This window comes from Arachis stenosperma, chromosome 7 (genome assembly GCF_014773155.1).
Source record: "Arachis stenosperma cultivar V10309 chromosome 7, arast.V10309.gnm1.PFL2, whole genome shotgun sequence".
NCBI lineage: Eukaryota > Viridiplantae > Streptophyta > Magnoliopsida > Fabales > Fabaceae > Arachis > Arachis stenosperma.
In genome coordinates this window covers 2,675,232-2,696,288 of record NC_080383.1, presented here as the reverse complement: position 1 = coordinate 2,696,288, position 21,057 = coordinate 2,675,232, and the positions used below count along the sequence as shown (strand labels likewise).

The window sequence follows — 21,057 nt, the reverse complement described above, 5'->3', positions numbered from 1 at the left end:
ATGAGGAAAATCATGAGTATTTATGTATCACAACTCATGATTTAAATAAAAAGATTATATTAGAAAAGTTACCCCCACTTTTATCTGGGTTGTATTATACCAAGATTAGTGCAATTGAATCACATGCCATTGTAAACCAGAAGTTTACCAGCCCAAATGAATTCATAACTTGGCATGATAGATTGGGTCATCTGGGAACAACCATGATGAGGAGAATTATTGAAAACTCTCATGGACATTCACTAAAGAACCAGAAGATTCTTAAATCTAGTGAATTTTGTTGTGCTGCATGTTTTCAAGGGAAATTAATTTTAAAGTCATCACCAGTAAAGATTGGATTTGAGTCCCCTGAATTCCTAGAAAGGATTCAAGGTGATATATGTGGACCTATTTATCCACCATGTGGATCTTTTAGATATTTTATGGTGTTGATAGACGCATCTTCGAGATGGTCACATGTGTGCTTATTATCTTCTCGCAACCTGGCGTTTGCGAGATTAATGGCTCAAATTATTCGATTAAAAGCACAATTTCCAGAAAATCCAATCAAAGCAATTCGCCTTGATAATGCTGATGAATTTACTTCCCAAGCTTTTGATGCTTATTGTATGGCTAATGGAATAAGTGTTAAACATCAAGTAGCTTATGTTCACACACAAAATGAGTTAGCAGAATCACTTATTAAGCGCCTCCAATTAATTGCTAGACCCTTACTTATGAGAACAAATTTTCCAACTTCGGTTTGGGGGCATGCTGTTTTACATGCCGCAGCACTTATTCGTTTGAGGCCAACGAGTTACCATCAGTTCTCTCCTATGCAATTAGCTTTTGGCCAGTAGCCAAATGTTTCCCATTTAAGAATATTTGGGTGCGCGATATATGTTCCCATTGCACCACCTAATCGCACCAAAATGGGACCCCAAAGAAAATTGGGGATATATGTTGGATATAATTCTCCCTCTATAGTGAGGTATCTTGAGATACAAACTGGAGATGTATTTAAAGCCCGGTTTGCGGATTGTCATTTTGATGAATCAAAATTTCCAACATTAGGGGGAGAGAATAAGATTTCTGAAAAGGAACTTAATTGGAATGCATCATCGTTGATGCATTTAGATCCTCGATCAGGGCAATATGAACTAGAAGTTCAAAAGATTATACATTTGCAAAGAATAGCAAATGAATTGCCTGACGTATTTTCCGATACGAAGAGGATAACCAAATCTTATATACCAGTGGAAAATGCCCCAATTCGAATTGATGTCCTAGTAGGACAAGTAGCCATTGAGGCAAATTCACGCCAGAAGTGTGGCAGGGTAGAAAATGCCCCAATTCAAATTGATGTCCCAGTAGGACAAGTAGCCACTGAAGCAAATTCACGCCAGAAGCGTGGCAGGCCTGTCAGTTCCAAAGATAAAAATCCTCGAAAGCGAAAAGAGGTAAATACTATTCCTGTTGAAAAAGACATAGTAGAGACACCTGCAGTTGTCCAAAATTCTGATATAATGTTAACGCCAGAAGACGTTCAGGTACCTGAAAATTGTGAAAATGACGAGATCTCGATAAATTATGTCTTTACAGGAGAGAAATGGGACCGAAATAAGACAATTGTCAATGAAATATTTGCATATAATGTGGCATTAAATATCATGCATGAAAGTAAGGATCTTGAGCCAAGATCAGTTGAAGAATGTCGACAAAGGAATGATTGGCCAAAATAGAAAGAAGCCATGAAGGCTGAATTAGACTCACTTGCAAAACGTGAAGTCTTTGGACCTGTAGTCCGTACACCTGAAGATGTAAAACCTGTTGGATACCGATGGGTATTTGTGAGAAAACGAAATGAGAAAAATGAAGTTGTGCGTTATAAAGCCCGACTTGTGGCATAAGATTTTTCACAAAGGTCCGATATAGATTATGAAGAAACGTATTCCCCTATAGTGGATGCGATAACATTGCGTTATTTGGTCAGTTTATCTGCATATCATAAACTACATATGCATTTAATGGATGTGGTAACAGCCTATTTATACGGCTCATTAGATAGGGATATCTATATGAAAGTCCCTGAAGGATTAAAGATATCTAAACCATCCAATGAATATTCGCAAGGATTATACTCAGTCAAATTGCAAAGATCTTTATATGGTCTAAAGCAATCTGGACGAATGTGGTATAATCGTCTTACTGAGTATCTAGCCAAAAATGGATTCAAGAATGATGATATCTGTCCATGTGTTTTCATAAAGAAAACTGCATCTGGATTCATTATAATTGCTGTGTATGTTGATGATTTAAATATCATTGGGACTCCTGAAGAGATTCCAACAATTATAAAAACTCTGAAAGAAGAGTTTGAGATGAAAGATCTTGGAAGGACTAAATTTTGTCTCGGCCTGCAGATCGAGCATACAAAAAATGGGATCTTTATTCATCAATCGACATACACAGAGAAGATCTTGAAAAGATTTTATATGGATAAATCACATCCATTAAGTACCCCAATGATCGTAAGATCTTTGGATGTGGAGAAGGATCAATTCCGTCCTAAAGAAGAGAATGAAGATATCCTTGGTCCTGAAGTACCATATCTTAGTGCAATTGGAGCGCTAATGTATCTTGCTAATAATACGCGACCTGACATATCATTCGCGGTGAATTTACTAGCAAGGTATAGTTCCTCTCCAACCAGAAGACATTGGAGTGGAATCAAGCAAATCTTTCGATATCTTCATGGAACGGTTGATATGGGATTGCTTTATTCCTATAGATCCAAGTCACAACTAGTTGGCTATGCAGATGCTGGCTATTTGTCTGATCCACATAAAGGGAGATCTCAAACAGGATATCTGTTTACATATGGTGGAACAGCTATATCATGGAGGTCCACGAAACAAACGATAGCAGCAACCTCCTCCAATCATGCTGAAATACTGGCGATTCATGAAGCTAGTCGCGAGTGTTTTTGGCTGAGGAGTCTGATTCAATATATTTTGTCATCATGTGGACCGATTGATCATAAGATAGCTCCAACTGTCCTGTTTGAAGATAATACAGCATGCATTGCTCAACTTAAAGGTGTATATATCAAAGGTGATAGAACAAAGCATATTTCTCCCAAATTCTTCTTCACTCATGATCTTCAAAATCAAGGGACAATTGATGTCCAACAGATCCGCTCAAGTGATAATCTGGCAGATTTATTCACAAAGTCACTCCCAAAATCTTCTTTTGAAAGATTGGTACATCAGATTGGGATGCGCCGATTTCGAGATATAAAATAATGTCGGCAAGAGGGAGAGACTGTACTCTTTTTTCCTTGGTCAGGTTTTTTCCCATTGGGTTTTTCTTGACAAGGTTTTTAATGAGACAGTCCCCATCACTAAAAGATATTGTACTCTTTTTCCTTCACTAAGGTTTTTTCCCACTGGATTTTTCTTTAGGAAGGTTTTAACGAGGCAATAATCCTAAATGGTCATCCAAGGGGGAATGTTGTGATAAGGGATGAGTTGGATGCCCATTTCCAAAGAACCTCTCTTTACCAAGGATGACTTAATTAAATAAAGGTTGAAAATGAATACATTTTACATGTATAAATAGAAGGCATCATCTGATGCATTTCACAGAACACACAATCAATAATAACAACGTTCTCTCTCTCTTTTATATTCTCTCTCCTTACAAGTATTTTAAGTACTCTTTTCTCTTACTTTTATATTTAATATTTGTAAATATATTAATCATCTCATTATATTGAGATAGTAATTCTAGTAAATATTACTACTTGGGTTATCTAATTACATTTCCATATTTTATTTGTTACTTCTTCCTTATTTATTTAGTTATTTTATAACACGTTATCAGCACGAGACTCTGATCAAATTTTTAGGAAGATTTCAGGTAACAAATTTTTTATTATGTCGAAATTCTTTCATCTTGAATATAATGCTTTTGATATATTTGGAAATAATTATTTATCATGGATATAGATGTTGAAATCCATCTTGATTCAATAGATCTTGAAAATACCATTGAGGCTGAAAATAATACATCCCAGAAATAATACCTTGATGTCAAGGCTGATCAAGTTGTAAGTTTGCATAATGATACTTTCATATTTATTAGTTACTTTAATCTTTTTTGGAATTATATTTTTTTTTTGCAATATATCCCGTATCAATTTGTTAAGTTACTACTTGAGTCAGGAGGATAAAAAAATTTGAAGTTTGTTGTTGAGGAATCAAAATTACTATAAGCTTTAAAACAAATATTTTGAAAAGTAAAAGCAAAGAATGAGAATACAAAATTGGTCCTAAACGAAAAGATTTTGTGAAAATATACAAACTTAAAACCAGAGATTCATGTGTGTTTGAGATGGTTTCGAAAGAGAATAAGTTGATTCGAGATGGTTTCAAAAGAGGATAAGTTGATTCGAGTTTTTGTAACTAAGAAGTAGTACATTAACTTATTTAAAACTTTTTTATGTTATTTTGGGATATGTATTATATTTTGAAGTTTAGACTTTTCATGCTCTAAAAGTTAAAATATGTGTAGTGAGTGAATTTGTGACTTAATCTATATAATCTTTTGTTATATAGTATGAATAATTGCTCTAAACAAAAATGTAGTATTTGACTTTGTTTTTTCTTTTCTTACAATGACAATCAAATTATTGTGATTTTTTTAAACTATAATATTGAAATCATGTATGATTTTTTGTCCAAAATATTTTAGATATATTGAATAGTTTATTATTCAATATGTTCATAAAACTGTAATCCCGTACAACTGCACGAATTCTCATGCTAGTAATAATAAAACTTGAGATAGATAAGAAGATAAAAATAAAGAATTATTTAATTGTGTATATTTTTTATACATTATATAAAGAATAATGCTACTAATTTATACAAAATTGACTCTAAATACAAAATAGCTAAAACAATAAAATCTTTTAAGTAATTTTATTAACTGTTAGAAGATAAGTTAGCATAATTAACTTTGGCTTTAGAAGAAATGTGAATAAGTTGTGAACGTAACAAAATGAAAAAAAAGGTGTGACAAAGAAATTGATTCTATTTATTGAGTTGAATTTGTTTTCGTATATACTGGTGTAATTTTTTTTTTTGGTGTTATCATGGGTAAGAGAAAAAGGATAGTTTAATATGCTCCGGCAAATTGAAGAATGAAAAGATCAAGAACATCAAACTTGAAAAGATTAAAGTAAAAGGATTGAGGAGATAAAAGACTTGGTAAATATGTCTGTTAATTATGTCGGTCCAAAAAAATCATAAGAAAAAATTTTATCACTTTAATTTAAGTTTTTAGGCGAACTAAATTATTTTAGATAATAAATTCATAAAGTTTTATTTTTAAAAATTAAAGTTAGTAAATATTATATTATATTTATAGTGAAATAAATTATTTTAAAATAAAAATAATACTCTATAATATAAAAATTATTAATTCAAGTATAAAAATATAATATTTTATTATTAATTTCATTCTAAAATATTTATTTTAATTATAAACAAATTCGAATTAAATTAGATTATCTTAAACATAACCTAAATTCAACCCAAAAATAATACTAGATAAAAATGATAAATTTAAATTTGATAAAATATGTCTCGAGTCTAAATCAAATTTTGGATTGAGTTGAGTCTTGATTTGAATGATTCTTTACATAAAACATAGATAAATTAACTCACAATTTTAACATTATACATCAGTAATTATCATTTATCATTCTAAAAAAAACTTATAAAAAGACTAATTAATCTAACAGGAAAAAATAATTTATTTTTTTTATTAATAAGAAATTAATGGTCTAATTTTTAAGTGATTAAGAACCAAATATAGTATTTACTTTTGCAAAATTAGCTCTTAACTTTTAGACTTTTATTTTCATTTGGACTTTTCAAAATGATTATTTTGAAAAATGGAGAATACATTTTTGAAACTTAAATTATATTTTTTATGTCAAAATTAATTTTAAAATAGTTATAATAGAAAATTAAATTCTCTACTATTATGTTATTAAAATGGCTTATATACAATTCTTAGTTATTAAATTATGATTAATTTTATATTAATTTCATCTGATATAATAGATCTTTTGTATATGAGAGAACACTAATATGTACAATAAACTTCAACTAATTATTAATACTAATTTTTTTTTTATAGTCAACAGGATTTGTGCTAAAAAAACGAAACTAAACACAATTGTTTTTAAAAAATAAACTTTTTTCATATCAGCTGAAAATAAAATAGAAATCTCATTAATAAAAGACTTATACAAAACAAAATGAGCGATAGGAGAGTGTCTTAAATTGACTATTCTACTGCGTATTGTTATCTTCTCTGAACACATACTTTAAAACCACAGTCTAGTTTTAGGCTATCAAAATTTAAAAGACCGTTATAATAAATGCAACAACATAAGAATCCTGAGTCCCATCCTAACAAAACTCTAAGCAATTCTATAAACGCTTGTTCACAAAATCTATTGCCATCTGATATTCCTTTGCAAAACAAAAACTCCCATGGAAACAAATAGGGATGGCAATATCACTCGAATTTGCGGGATATCCACCCCATTTTTATCCGTTCAGAACGGAATTTTAGTAGAGCGGGAAAAATGCCAGATTTAGGTAATATCTGTCCCGCTATATATATAATATGTATAATATATGTAAAATAATTAGTAAATGATTAATAATATTGTGTCATATTTAAATTTTTACTTTAATTTATGTTATGCATGTGATGCTGGTTATATAAATTTTGAAATTTAATTTTATTTATTAGATTTTAATAATTATAGGGACGGGACGGGTACCCACAGGGACGGATTATGGTTCAACATTTTACTACCTGCGAGTAAAAATAGAACGAATTCTACGCGAATTGTTGTACGACGGAGCGAGATCGAATAGAATAAAAATCTGTCCTACATGCCCCGTTGCTACCCCTAAAAACAAATATTGGGCCTTCTTGACTATTCTAAAAAATTCGACCATTGTTCTGAGCCTATAAATTACAATAAGATAACACAAAAAGAAGGGACAAGATTCTCTATTATAACAGCGAGCAACCTTCTAAAAACTTGAGCATTCTAAAAAAATAGTGAAGATTATTAATTTCAGTACTAATCCAAAGACTCTTCACAACTGAAAAATTGCGAAAGACATGAAGTACTTATTCCTTTTCACCAGCACACACCTCACAAGCAAGATCCATAGTTAAATGTTTTTTTCACCCTTTCATAGTTCATTAAGAGGACCTCATTACATGCCAGCCAAAAAAGATCGTTGTGGACATTGAAGCTTCCCTATTATTGTTTATTTTTTTTAATGATATTTTACAATTTAACAAGTGAAAAAAAAATATTATTTGTATTCAAGTTCATCCAAATTGGCCCAACACTAAAAAAATCGCTCTTATTCAACTGATTTGAAGTTGAGTCATTCATTGTTTCGATTTAAAAGTGCATATCAATAAGGAAGAGTGAGCAGAGAATAAGAAAAATGAGGTTTACGGTTTACTTTGAGCAAAGCTTTTAGGTTGTAACATACGTATGACAAACGAGTGAGGAAAAAGGAAAACATGCGCTGACCAATATTGCTTGAATAACTTAGATGCATTTTTTTTTATGGATGTAGAATATTATTGAAAAAAATTATTACGAATTAAAATTTTATTAAACAAATTGACCTACACTTTAAATCTCTTATATGAGTGAGTTTATTATCCGATTAATTCAAATTAATTAATTTTGAGATTCACGAAAAATCAAATTTTTAACCTTTCAGATCTAGCACTTTAATACTATGTCATGATACCACTCATCCCAAAAGTTTCAACTAATAGAAAAAGATAACACTAATGGTTATATATTTAATACTCCATAAATCTTCATTGTACATATTATACAAATATTCTATTGGCTCCTCATACTTTTCCTATCTCTTATTATTATTAAAAATTGATAAACATGTTATATCGTTATTGTTATTGCATATTAATTGTTTATTAATAATAATAGATAATTAACAGTGACTAATTTTAGTTACTAATATTGATATACAAATAATATTTTTGAATAACAATGAAAAAAAAAGGACTTAACCAACCGTGGAAGCAACGCCGGAAAGAAAGTGCCGATATTTGGTGGCGACTTCAGTCTTCGCTGTGAAACCTCTCAGTTCAGTTCTTGTTTCTTCGTTCGATGGAATTCAGGCCCCGCAACTACACCGCCGAGCGTGAATCTCACGCTCTACCTCGCCTACGCGCCGATGCTCACCCTCTCTCAGCTACACCCTCTCCGCCACTCCCTCAGGTTCAATTATTCTCTCTCTCTCTTTTGATCTTTCACTAGCACTTCACTGTTTCGGATATACCACGAATCACGCTGATAGATTTGATTTTGTTGAGTCGTAAGCAAATTATTATGTCTTAGTATTTCAGTTTAAGCTAGTTATTTTCTGTTAGCTTCTGTTTAGTGTAGGTTAATGATTTCAATGTTGTTGAGCTGTGATATGATCCTAGTGAGTTTCATAACAAAATCTGGCGAGAGAAAGTGTTCTATAGATAGAGATTTTTGTTATGTTTAACTACACAGCAAAATGCAGGGAGGATTTGGTTAAGTAACTTCATTTGAGGACTTGTTAATATTTGTTGAAATGCTTAGTGAATTTTTATTTCTGAATAGTAGCTGTCTATGTTATGATTTTCAGTTTGATTCGATTTTTTTATTGTGTTTGGAATTTCCGTTACTTGCATTGGTCTCGGTACTTAGTTGTTGTGTTGATGTTCTTGATTTCTTGTTTTTAGGGTGATGTTGTGGAAAGTGGTAACAGTGATTTCTTTGATCCACTGAGAGGAACTGATAACAAGGCAAAGGTCGAATCTCCTGATCCTGACAACCTCAGCAATGCGGTTGATCATCATCCAACGAAGGAGTGGACCTCTTTCAGGAGATTACTAATGCAGAGGTTTCCTGTCACCAAAATGGTTTCAATGTCTTCGGTAAGCTTTTCAAAATGGTTTCCTTTTTGTTCTGTAACCCTTTATTTTTTTTAGTTAATCATAATGGCTAATTATTTATCTTTTAATTACAGATGCCTGATCTTCTAATGAGAAGTGCAAAATGTATGCTCATATCTATTACATTGTTTATCCTTCTTTTATTTACTTATTTATTTTTAAAAAAATTGTATTTGTCTCTATTTATTTATGTGATGTCATGATTTTCAGCACATGAGAAATCTTCAACAATTATGCATTTGGAGGAACTGGACGATCCACAAAAATTTGCTGATGAGGGTGTCAAGGTGATTACTTGGCAAGAGTATGTGTCTCGGTTACATGAGCTCAAAGATGAAATTAACCGTTCTTGGCTAGCTGAAGATCGTGTAACATCCTTAAAGTTATCTATAAAGGTAGATGTTGATACATTTAACAGTTTCTGGGTTGTTATTATAGAATGTATAAAAATTACCTTCAATGCTTGTTTTTGGGTTTGTGCATTGCATAGAAGGATTTTTTCAAAAATTCATATACTTACTGTTTTTATGTTTTATTTTTTCCTTTATAGACCTAGTAGTATTTTGTTTACATATAAGAAGGAAATTCTTGTTTAATTTTGTTGAACCATATGTTAAATAAATAGAAGAGGCTCAGACAGAGATGAGCTACCTAATTAAAATCCAAATCATGTATAATAGTAAGTTTGCTTGGGTGAGAAGGGACCGCTGGGGGAAGAGGGGATTTGAAATAATTTCTCTTATTTTGGGATGAAATAATATTTTTCTTTATTTCTTATCCTGATATGGGTTGTTTATATGAACTTGAAAGTTGAAACTGATTGTTCTGTTTGCAGGCAGCTAAGCTTCTGATGGATACGTCCGTTTCTGAGTTTTATCCTACACTTTTTGTCCTTGTCACAGATATCATGGACATGCTTGGCGAATTGGTTTGGCAACGCATTAAGCGGAAAGCCGAGTTTACTGAAGATGGAGCCTTACTCTGCAACTTAGCAGGTCTCTTCTTAATTTGAGTCTCTCTCTCACACAATTTAGTTTTACCCAGAGTGTTTCCTTAGGCATTTCCAATATCAATAGTGGTTGAGAATCTTCAATCTGGAATCTGTCCCTCTTTTGTACCCCTCAAATGGGTAGCTTATGGTGAACCACAGTGAAGGCAAATAAAAATTGTTGCTACAAGATTGTTGCTTATAGGAGAAACCCCTATATAAAAATTGTTTGCCAAAAGTTCACTCAAATGTGCCATAAGTTCTCCATGTATTATCGATAACTTGATAAATGGGTTGTTACAGTAACTGCCCTCAGAAGTCTCCAAATGTTAAAATTATTTTCTCGTTGCAGCTAATTTATACATCATATAAGCTTGATGGTGTTTGATAATTGATAGTTGCTTCAAAACTTGTATTGGCATCCGATCATTTATCCAAATCTGTTGACTGATGGTGCAGAAAACTTTAAGGCAAGCGATATTTGTAGTGATGCTAAAGAAACTTGCAATAACTGGTTCAACAAAATTGGTGTTGTGCAAGAGCTTCTTCCACGCATGTAAAGTCCTTATCCTTTTCTCTGTATTTAATGTATTCTATGTTTCTTTTCGTGATTTTTTTTTGTAGGTCTTGTTGATGTATGTTTCTGAATGTTTTATTCCATCTATTCATTCTAATGTCTTCATCATCACACTTGGAAGCTAGATCAAAGCCAGTTTCAAAAAAAAAAAAAAAAAAAGTAGTCATGCTTCTTTTTCAGTTTTTCTTGTAGGACCTACATGTTTTCTTTTTCTTGTGAAGAAACCTTATTCTCTTTCTATGCACTATTTCTTTGCATTAATAAATTTCTGTATTCAACATTTTGGCTTAAAGTTTCCTCCTCAATTTTGTTGAGTGCTTACCGTGTTTTGGGAATTTTACTTTAGTTACCTGGAGTTGGCAATATTGCCTTGCTGGCGATTTCTGCTTGACCAACCTGAAGACAGTCTTTGGCGCTTGGTAATGATGATAAGAGGATTGGGGGATCCTGTAGCATCTGCATATTGTCGTTTATATATGGCTCACTGTGCTCAGAAGCTTATTTCACATGATATAGGTATTTTGGTTAATATGTTTGCTGGTGCATATTTTTACGTATATCATATACACTGTTACCCTAGCAACCTATGACCCCCCAAAACCTCAGTGTCAAACACCTTTTGCTTATTGCTTCTAGTATACCAATGGTTTTGTTCTTAAAGTTCTTGTGTTCTTCTGTAATTTGCACATTCAAAATGCTGTAGAGAATGTGAACAGTTTGGTGGTAAAAACATCATTTTCATAGTTATTTCTAGAGTAAGTTAACAAATTATTCCTCTACTGCTGTGCACCAATTTCTACTTTACAATCTGTACTGTTGTTTGTATTCTATGCTCTATCTGGTTGGTTTCTTGAGATTTATTTTCTGTCTTATACGTTATTCTCAGTGGGATGCATGGATCATTTTGTTTACTCATTTTGCTGTTTAATCTATAATGCTGTTATATAATTTTTTCTTGTGATTATCTTCAAAAAACTTAATTCTTTATTTCTCCAACTGGGACAGGTTATCTTATAACATGTGTGAATGACATCAGAGTCATTTTGATGAAAATTTTATCAGCAAATGAAAGCACTCATGGAAATGTTAAACACAACAAAAAATTGCAAGTTAGTCTGATGGAACCAACCATTGAGTATATTATGAAGTATATATTTAATGGGTTATCTCAGGTATGTATGTAGTTTCTTTCCATTAGTGTACTTATTTTCTACAATATTATATGTGATCATGGTCCCATAATGGTTGTGCTGGTTGGAACTTCTTGAAACCGAAATTACCTATGCTAATAAAATTAACTACATTATTAGGGTTCTTCTCATTATTATAATGGAAAATAAAAAATTGCTGATTGTTTGCCCTGCTTTTTTCCCTTCTTCAACCTGTGTTTTATGGTGATCTAAATATATCTTTACTCTGCCAAAGGGACAAGTCAGTGAAGTTCTTGCAGAGCTGGGATTGATGAAGAATCAACAGGATTTCGGGAGTGTTTCATGTGTTTCAGTTGTTCTGCATCATTTACTGAAGGAACTCCCTATTGAAATAGTTAGTTCAAACGCTCTACAGATGCTTCATCTAATTGAATTTAGCAAGGATTATTCCTTTGATCAGGTATGACATATTTTGCAGTGTTTATCATGCCTTGAGTACTTTTGATACACATCAAAATGTAATTTGCTATATTATAGCTGTCTTCTTTGATTTGCTTTTTCCAAAATGCAGTTTTATTGTTCTTCTTTTTGGTGATACAGCATATGAATTACAGATTGCTTGGGTTCAGGTTAAATGAAAGGAAAACCTCAGTTGACCTTGTCAATGCTGTGTTAGATAAAATCATTCAGGTATTACAGATTTCTAGTCCATCTTCCATTATTTGGAGTTGCATTGTTACTTTCTTTGCAATTGTATGTATTCCATTTTTATATCTCCATCTCTTCATTCAAGATCCTTAATTCCTTATCCCATCAACAGGCTACTTGGCTGGCAAGTTATTTTCTTCTGTTTCCCAACTATTGTAAATTGTGTTTTTGCTTAGATGTTATTGTATTTTGAGAACATATTGCTAAGGACCTCTGATAATTCAGGAATTGACCCCAAAAGTTAGGGTCATCAGTTGGGGCGATGCTAGGTGGCAGATTGAAAGCTAAACAATAACGTATTCTTACCTACCATTCATGTGCTACTATAACCTGGATTTTTCAATTCTTGACTTGTTTCTGATATTTACATAAATCTGATCAATTTTGAACTTTTTGTCATACCATCATAAACCTTATTTTTATTTTTAATCTAGACAAAATGAGCAATTGCATCAGATCTCTGGGGAGGTTGAAGTAGCTTATACCATGGAACAACTAACCTTGTACTCTATAAACATTAGGCTTCTTAGCGTTGAATTCTTTGGTCAATATGGCATTGCTTCCAACTCCAAGTTTTCTAATTTTATCTATTTTGGCTGCAATGTCAGGTTGTTGCTCAGTATGATAGCCTCGATGAGTACCTAAAGGTTGTAGATGCTTATGCTGATCTTATTCTTCAGAATCACTTGGTAAGTTTGTGTGTATACAGTCTGACGGATGTTCATTCTCTATATAATGTGGTAAATGGATTCTTTGTAAGGATGCCTTATCCTCCTTTGCACTCTTCTCTTCTTTTCTAACAAAACCTCTTTTTCTTATAAAAGAAAAGAGGTTTCTTTGAGTTAGTGACTTACTGAGAAGATGATACTTCTAATAATAAGTCGATATAGCAATATTATTTGGTATCCTAATGTCAATCTTTAGTCAACTTGCGTCTCAAAATTAATATATTATCAATAGAATCAGCATGCTAGTAGTTATTGCTTCAAAAATGGAGCAAGTCTTCCTCAACAGTATCTATAGAAGTATTAACAAATATTTCAGTTGAATAGATTATTAGAATTTGATTTAAAAAATGATATGTAACGATAAAATAAACAATGACACTTAATTCCATTTTCAAGGGACTGAACATGCTCCTTGAGATGAAGCTTGTTGTCGCATGTTCAAACAGATGAGTAGCTAAATGCTTTGATCTTTGATGGATTAAATTGTGGTTCAATAACAGTTTATTCTGATCCTTGATATACTTTCCAGTCTCTAATAACTGAGAAGAACGTTAATGCTTTCATCTAAAATAAATTCCTTAATATCAGGGTGATCTTCTGAATACCATTTTGGAAGGCATTTCGCAGCGTGCTCGGAATAAAGGAGTGACAGAAGCTGAAATGCCAAGCTTGCAATCTCTCTTGGGGAAGATTCTGTCTCATTTTAAGTGTCTTGAGGATGTATTGTGTCTGGTAAATTCCTACTCATATGTTGTTTGTCTTATCATCCTTTTTTTTTTGTCTTTGTATGTTAATCTATGCTATTCTTCAAGACATTAGGAGCAAAAAGAAATGTGATGATGTTTACTATTTTGTAGAATTACTTTCCAGAGATCTTAGATTTAATGTTTGGGAGCTCACAAGATGCTGTCTTTCTGCACATCCTTAATCTGGCAACAAGGTACGTACCATTTCTATGCGTATTAGACAAAGATACCACCTGAGATTGTTGGCCTCACTCTAAAGGGGTCAAGAAGTCAACTCTCTCCCATAATTTTTAGTTCCATGGGATATTAGATCTTAGAGTTTTCTTTTGCTTGTTCAAATATTTTCTCTCTTGACATCCTTGCTGCTGCTGCAGCATTATCTTACTGGATTCTGTCTACTGTTTAGGAGTGTAATGTTTTAAGACTTCATTTTGCTTGGGAATTATATATCATTATCTGTTAAGCAGGAACGGTCATATTAGGGATCCATTGTGCATACAGCTACTTTTTGAAATTTCTCGAACTTTACATGATAACATTGAAGCAAAGAATGTGAAAGATGGTGATAGCCAAGTGGCACATTCGATATCCCGCTTTGTGCACATGGTAACTTTTTTCGTTTACTTATCAATTGCCTATATGCTAATTTAGTTGTGATAATGGCATTGTCATGATTATGAATTGTTGGCAATTGTTTTCTACCACTAGGTAGATTATGGGGCAGAGATGGAGCACCAGTTAGCTTTTCTAGTTGATTGCCGAGGAGCTTTTGGTAGATTTAATGAACTAAAGGTTTCCTGTTTTTGTCTCAGTTGTTTGATTAAACCGATACTTTTTAATTAAAAAGATTACACATGTCATAGGATAATCGAGCACTCCATTCCTCTATCCGTTCATGTTAATCTTTGTAATGACATAGCAATTATTCTTACTTGCAGGAAACCCTTGTTCATTCCAGCAATTCCTTAGCAATTCAAGCTTTGAAATGTGCTAAGAAACACTTGAGTTTGGTCAAAGCCTGCATTACATTTAGTGAAATCACAATACCTTCTATTTCTGCTCAAAGAAAGCAATTTGATCTTTTCCTAGAGACTGCCGAGGTTGATATTCAGCTTTTGGCACATCAATATTGTGTGTTTTTTTCTGCTACATCCATACATGTCATGGATTCATCCTATTAATATGTCAGGTTGCATTCTTAGTTGGCTTGGTTTCTCATTCTGATGGATTGATTGATTCGGCAGTTGGCTGTTTGCAGACCTTAAATACCACGGATGGTTAGTTTATTTGTAAACCATGTAGAGTAGTACAATGTTCTATTCATTTATTACTTGTCCCAGTTATCAATAATTATCAGTTATTTTACTTGAGAGTTAATCAGTACATAAACTGAAATGGAAAGCAAATATAGCCATTCCTTGGTTATGGTTGTATTTTGGGGTCATTGTCCTTATTGTATATAATGGTGGATGTTACTGCTTAAAACTTGTATAAGGAAGAAAACTCATTCAACAAATGCTTCTTCTTGCATATAATTTCCTAAGCAATAGCTCTTGGGAATAATTAATATAACATTGACTCTTACAATTTTACAAATCACAATATGCTATCAATGAAGACCAAGTCATCATTGTTTTCTGAGATCGGTAGATTTAAGAATCTGTATCTTACGTTTGGCTGCTTAGTTTTTAAGTGAAGCGGTGAATTTGCATTGCTTGTGCCACTAACTGTACCTTCTCTCTATAAGATTTATTTTCTGTACTCCCAACACCACAATAAATACATCTGGTTGTTAATTTGCTTGATTTTTAGGCTTGCAAACCCCAGCTGAAGTTGAAGGACTAGTCTCATCAATTAGAAAGCTCTGTGGCTTCTTAGTTATGGTTCCAGGTTGTTGATATTATTATTTTTCAGTGTTTTACCTGGAAACTTAGCCGACCCCACTTAGTGGGACAAGGCTTTGTTGTTGTTGTTTTACCTGGAAACTTCAAAATTCTTTATATCCCTTCCTCATATATTTGTTTTGAAAAATGATTTTCTTAACTTCATTGAAGGTAATCTTAGCAAAGCAGGCACCTACTTCCCAAATAACTTATTTTCATTGATCAGCTCACACTCATGGTAAGTTTTCTTTTGGAATTTATCATTATTGGAACCTCTATCCCCTTTTTTTTTTCATTTTGGAATATAACATCTATCTTTCCTTGATGGATTATTTGAAATATCCTGGCAGGTTTGAACCAAAAATGAAGACACAAATTTTTTCTTCAATCTTATTGTTGTTGACGTCTTTATCACAGAAGTCTCTACCATATCATGTAGATACACAGGTATGGCATTCCGTTCAATCCAGTACATGTGTTTTTATGACTAAAAGAAACTTTTGTATTTTTACATTTATTCTGTAAAAGGTGACAGAACATCATACCCTCCTTATATATTTATTTATACTGGACATATCCATTGCAAAGATCAATTGTTTCATAGACTGGAGTCTGGAGTCTTCTTGACCAGTTTGTAGCGTTTTTGCTCTGTATCTTAATTCCAAATGCAAAAGTGAATCCATTTTTATATTGTTTCCAGATTCCAGGCAATGACCTGTTATTCTATGGGGATTCCTCTTATAAGCAAGAACTTGTTTCTTTGACTAAGCTTGTTCTTGAGAACCTGCTTCGTGCCATTCAACAAGAACCTTCACGGGTATACCATTTTTACTTAATTGATATTTGTTCTGATTTATAGACTAATGTTAATTGGTAGTGATTTACTATGCTGAAAATGAAGGCCGTACGTGGAGCAATGGCACTTGAAGCTTGCAATTGCATTGTATCATCTTTCATGGTAGGCCGTGTTGTAATTTTAACTCAACTTCATGTTTAAAGTTCTATTGGATCTCATCATTATTCATTTGTAAAACTGAAAATTAAGAAGGAAAAGGGAGGATTGCATTATAAACTCTTAACAAACTATATCCTAATTTGGAATAACTAACCAGGCAAAATTCACACAAATCCTCCAGCTCTGTTAAGCCAAATATTATTTGCTTGTTCTTTTAAAAAATACCTCCTTTAGAAAATGGAATGTCCTTGTCCCTGCATGTTTGTTACACGGCTCAGAAGTTCAGTTTCTCTGTCCCAGTCATGGATTGTGGTTGGTTGGATTACTGATAATGGTTGCTTTCTTCGTCATTGGCAGGTAAATGATGAATTATTGTCCGTTTGCCTTAACCTGATTGAAACTGCCAAGTCAGGTTTGAGTGATCAAGATAAATACCTCCGATCGACCATTGAACTTGTAAATAAGAAATCCCAAACTCCTTCAACGGCCACGGTTTCTGTTTCTGTATGACTTGTCTTCATCCTCACCTAGGTTGATATGTCACACTTGATATGTATAATAGGCAGCTTAAGGTTTAAGAAACACCCAAAGATGGAACACAAGGATGTCGCAACCACTGTAACCGGTCAAATGTATATGAGAGACTATCAGACAGGATGAACAAGAAGAGAGGGAGCTTTCAAGGAGGAAGAGTACAACAAATTCCCCTTTCAATAACAAGCATTGTCTTTCACCAGTTGGTTTGGGAAACTGATGTTGCTCCTACATTTTGTGATGTCCTTGCTTTCTGCACCATTTTTTCGGCAATGGATCTATCAACTTATTCAACTTCAGTGGTGATCAGCAGTCATCAGATTATTTGGTCATTCATTCCTTACATTATAGTTTGATTTCTTTCGCATATTGTAACCCTCATTCTTTTTCTTTTTCCCTCCAAATTATGGGCGACGGAATTATTTGTTGTTAGTTATCATTCACCTGGCTTAGTCCATAAAAAAAAGGGCGTGTATAAAGAAAAGCTATCATTCACCCAATTATTTTTATTTGTTTTTATTCGAGTTTGTTCCTAATTTATACATTCAATAATATCTATTATTCACACATATAATTTAATTGGAAATGTTTGGTAGACAAAAAAAAAAAAGTAAAAATAGCTTAAATTTGTCTTATTTAGTATTTATTAATTGTAATTATAATTAATAAATACTAAATAAGACAAATTTAAACTGTTTTTTTTATCTCCTTAGTATTACCGAAGTATTTCTAGTAACGTCTGTAGCTGCTGATCAACGTGATGATGCATATCAAATTGGAGTGCTGCTTTCCTTAAGAAATTTTAGCCAGAACTAAATTACAGTAATACTATACTATATAGACATAAAAAATAGTTCAAATCCTATAACAATCCTTTAAAAGAAGGTTCATTCAGTACTGAACTTTCCACGCGTCAACTACTAGGCTCATTCCCCTTTTAGCTGTGTGCCTTATTACACGAACATCCTTGCTGCATCTCATTCTCTTATCATATTATTTTTAACTTGCTGTATATTATACACACCAGTATATATTGTCTGACTTGCTATCACATATATACATCGAGACAAACAATGTTCTGACATACCCATTATAATTTACGTGTGGTCATTTCAAGTTCAAAAATCTGAGTCTGCATCATATATTACGTGAGTCTTTATCATATTATAGTATATGATATATGATATATGATATGATATGATATATGATATGATAATATATGATGTTATATGATGATAAAATCTATATATTTATTTTATTTCTTTTTTAAATATCCGGTATACTTTATATAATAGATATAATAAAGTGGAATTAGAATTAGATTAGATACTATATTATATAATATTATAGGTAATAGGAAATTTGTTACATATATTATATGATTATATGGTATGATATGATAGTCATAATAATAATAATATAATAATAATAAAAACATTAGGCTTCATGCAGAGTTAGTAGGTAATTAGGCTTTTCAAGCTTCTAATTAAAAGTTCCTTTTATGCCGGTGTGTGCAATGAGAATTATGTAAAAAGAATAATAAAAATAACAAGTTAGCAGTGCTTTATGATACGGCGTCATTAATTAATAATATTAGTTACTATTCATTTATATAAAGCATGGCCATGTAACTTTTCATTGTAGCATCAGCATCAGTACAATTCATCATGATATATATAGCATCGAACCATATCTCAAAAGAAGCTATAAGTAGCTACATATACAACATAATAGAGATCAGACATCACTTCTAAAATATGACTCGAGAGGGCTTTGTTTCTGGATTAAGGGCTTTCAATAAGGTTTTCTTCTTCGGTCTTCCTTCTTCAGGTAATTATTAACATTGATGATAACATAACTTTTTTTCTCGGAGATTTCTTATATTCTTTTGAGAAAATTTATATTCATTGTTTTTTTTAATTCATAAACTCTTCTTTTATTGTTGTGACAACCAATCAATTATGCAAATTTAATTTGTTGACCATGCCATATTTTGAGTTTCAGGCAACATGGATAGCCTTAACTCTTACTATCAAGGAAGATACTTCTATATGGAGGTCAACCCCGATTTAGTATGTAGCTAACTCACTGAATATACAAAATATTCATTTTTTGTATCAACCTTAATTTGATTAGCGTTATATTATATCATACATTTAATGCTTGATACCTTCTACTTTGAAGGAGATGGGTGAAATTCCTTCGACATTCTATAGGAGATTTAAAGATGCACTACCAAAGTTGATGACATTTTATGATTCTGTTGGCAATGAAGTTGATGTGGTCATTGAGAAGTGCCATCGAACTGCTATAATTATTATCGGCTACAATAACCTTGCTGCGATTTATGGCCTCAAAGATGGAGGTTGGTTGAGTGTCTATTACGTTGGCCGAGACAGATTTCTCATTGTTGAAGTCAAGGATCACAACATGCGGACCAAAGATCTGTGCTACCCACCGTTAAAGCTGGGTGTGGACATCAAACCATCAATACCTCTTCCAGGAATCATAGAACTATCTGAAGATGAGTCTAATGCAACTCCGCCGCTTGAAACTACTGAACCTGTCCAAGTTTCAAAAATAGTGTATCAACAACCTGATGAAGCTGTGAATAATTCCAACTGGGATGATGCCACTGACCAACTCCAACATCTCCCAGAATCTGTGTTCAATCTGTTGGCCTGCATTGACCCTCCCACATTTTATGGTCTTGAACCTTACTTTAATCAGCTGGAACCCAGTGTCAATAATGAGGATCAACACGACCAACTGGATCCAATAGAACCAATAATTTCACTTTCTCCATTCCGGGCGTCTCCTTTTTTAGATGTCCCACAGACAAAAAAAAAAAAACTCTGTTGTGGCCGAGGAAACAGGTGATAATTGTAACATTAGTACTGAGGTTGTTTCAACTGAGAATGCAGGGTTTCCAAATGGTCAGAGCCCTCCACCCCCGAGTCCTAACATTGGGCTTTCCCCACCGCATTCTCCAATCATGCAAGACTTTTATTCGGTTGTGAGGGTGATATCTGAGTACCAGTCAAAACACTATTCTATGGTATGTCTCTGCAATTCATAAATATTATCATTCTTCATATTGAATGAAGTTAATTTCCTTGCATCTAAGTATCTAATAGCCCACCATTTTATGCCACTTTCATTTGGTAGCTACTTCCGTCTGCTTTCTCTTCGCTTGCGTTTCCTTCGAGGCCTGATTTCGTTCGCGTTAGAGAGTTACACAAGCCACCGATCATCATGAAGCTTCGATGGAGGAGCCTCAGGTCATCAGAAGCCTTTCTTACCAGGGGTTGGAGAAAATTTTCAGTCGACCATGGCCTAAAATGTGGAAGTGTAGTTCGTTTCTGCGTCCCTATTAATGATGAAACTACTATAATTGTTTCTATATTACGTATCTAAGATGTTTATTTGGTAATGGTTTTTATTTTAGCAATGCCTCTAGAGTATGATGCAGTATTGGAGTGTCTCAACCATGTGTAATATGGTATTAATGTCTTTAGTTGTACTAAGTTCCATCTATCTGTAACTTAAATGAATTAGAATGTTTCTGGTTCGACTTATCATTAGTTTATGTTTGAAGCCAATTGAGACACGGGCCGATCTACAACAATTATTATTATATTAATATATTATAATCGAGAACTGGACTGGGCCGGTTTGAAAGCAACGCCATCGTTTTATGTTTGTATAAGAAAAAACCAAAAAGCAATCACATTCG

The 21,057-nt window shown here is 32.9% G+C and overlaps 1 protein-coding gene across 1 annotated transcript; it reads left to right on the top strand.

Annotated features, from left to right (window-relative positions):
- Positions 1 to 8,114: 8,114 nt before the first annotated feature.
- Positions 8,115 to 17,840, top strand: LOC130941340 (uncharacterized). The gene is made up of 23 exons (XM_057869812.1): positions 8,115 to 8,344; positions 8,839 to 9,033; positions 9,126 to 9,156; positions 9,262 to 9,446; positions 9,887 to 10,046; positions 10,499 to 10,595; positions 10,963 to 11,132; positions 11,622 to 11,788; positions 12,042 to 12,227; positions 12,368 to 12,457; positions 13,084 to 13,164; positions 13,792 to 13,935; positions 14,061 to 14,143; positions 14,417 to 14,555; positions 14,658 to 14,741; positions 14,888 to 15,049; positions 15,139 to 15,226; positions 15,762 to 15,839; positions 16,004 to 16,070; positions 16,183 to 16,279; positions 16,533 to 16,649; positions 16,734 to 16,790; positions 17,145 to 17,840. The coding sequence occupies exons 1-23, from the start codon at positions 8,234 to 8,236 to the stop codon at positions 17,295 to 17,297; spliced, it is 2,742 nt and encodes a 913-aa protein (XP_057725795.1). The 5' UTR covers positions 8,115 to 8,233; the 3' UTR covers positions 17,298 to 17,840.
- The last annotated feature ends 3,217 nt before the right edge of the window (positions 17,841 to 21,057 follow it).

Excerpts from the sequence above, each read along its gene's own strand:
- LOC130941340 (XM_057869812.1), top strand. The coding sequence starts at position 8,234 with ATGGAATTCAGGCCCCGCAACTACACCGCCGAGCGTGAATCTCACGCT. Across the intron at positions 9,447-9,886 it reads CCTTAAAGTTATCTATAAAG|GCAGCTAAGCTTCTGATGGA; the intron begins GTAGATGTTGAT and ends TTCTGTTTGCAG. Across the intron at positions 16,280-16,532 it reads CATATCATGTAGATACACAG|ATTCCAGGCAATGACCTGTT; the intron begins GTATGGCATTCC and ends TATTGTTTCCAG.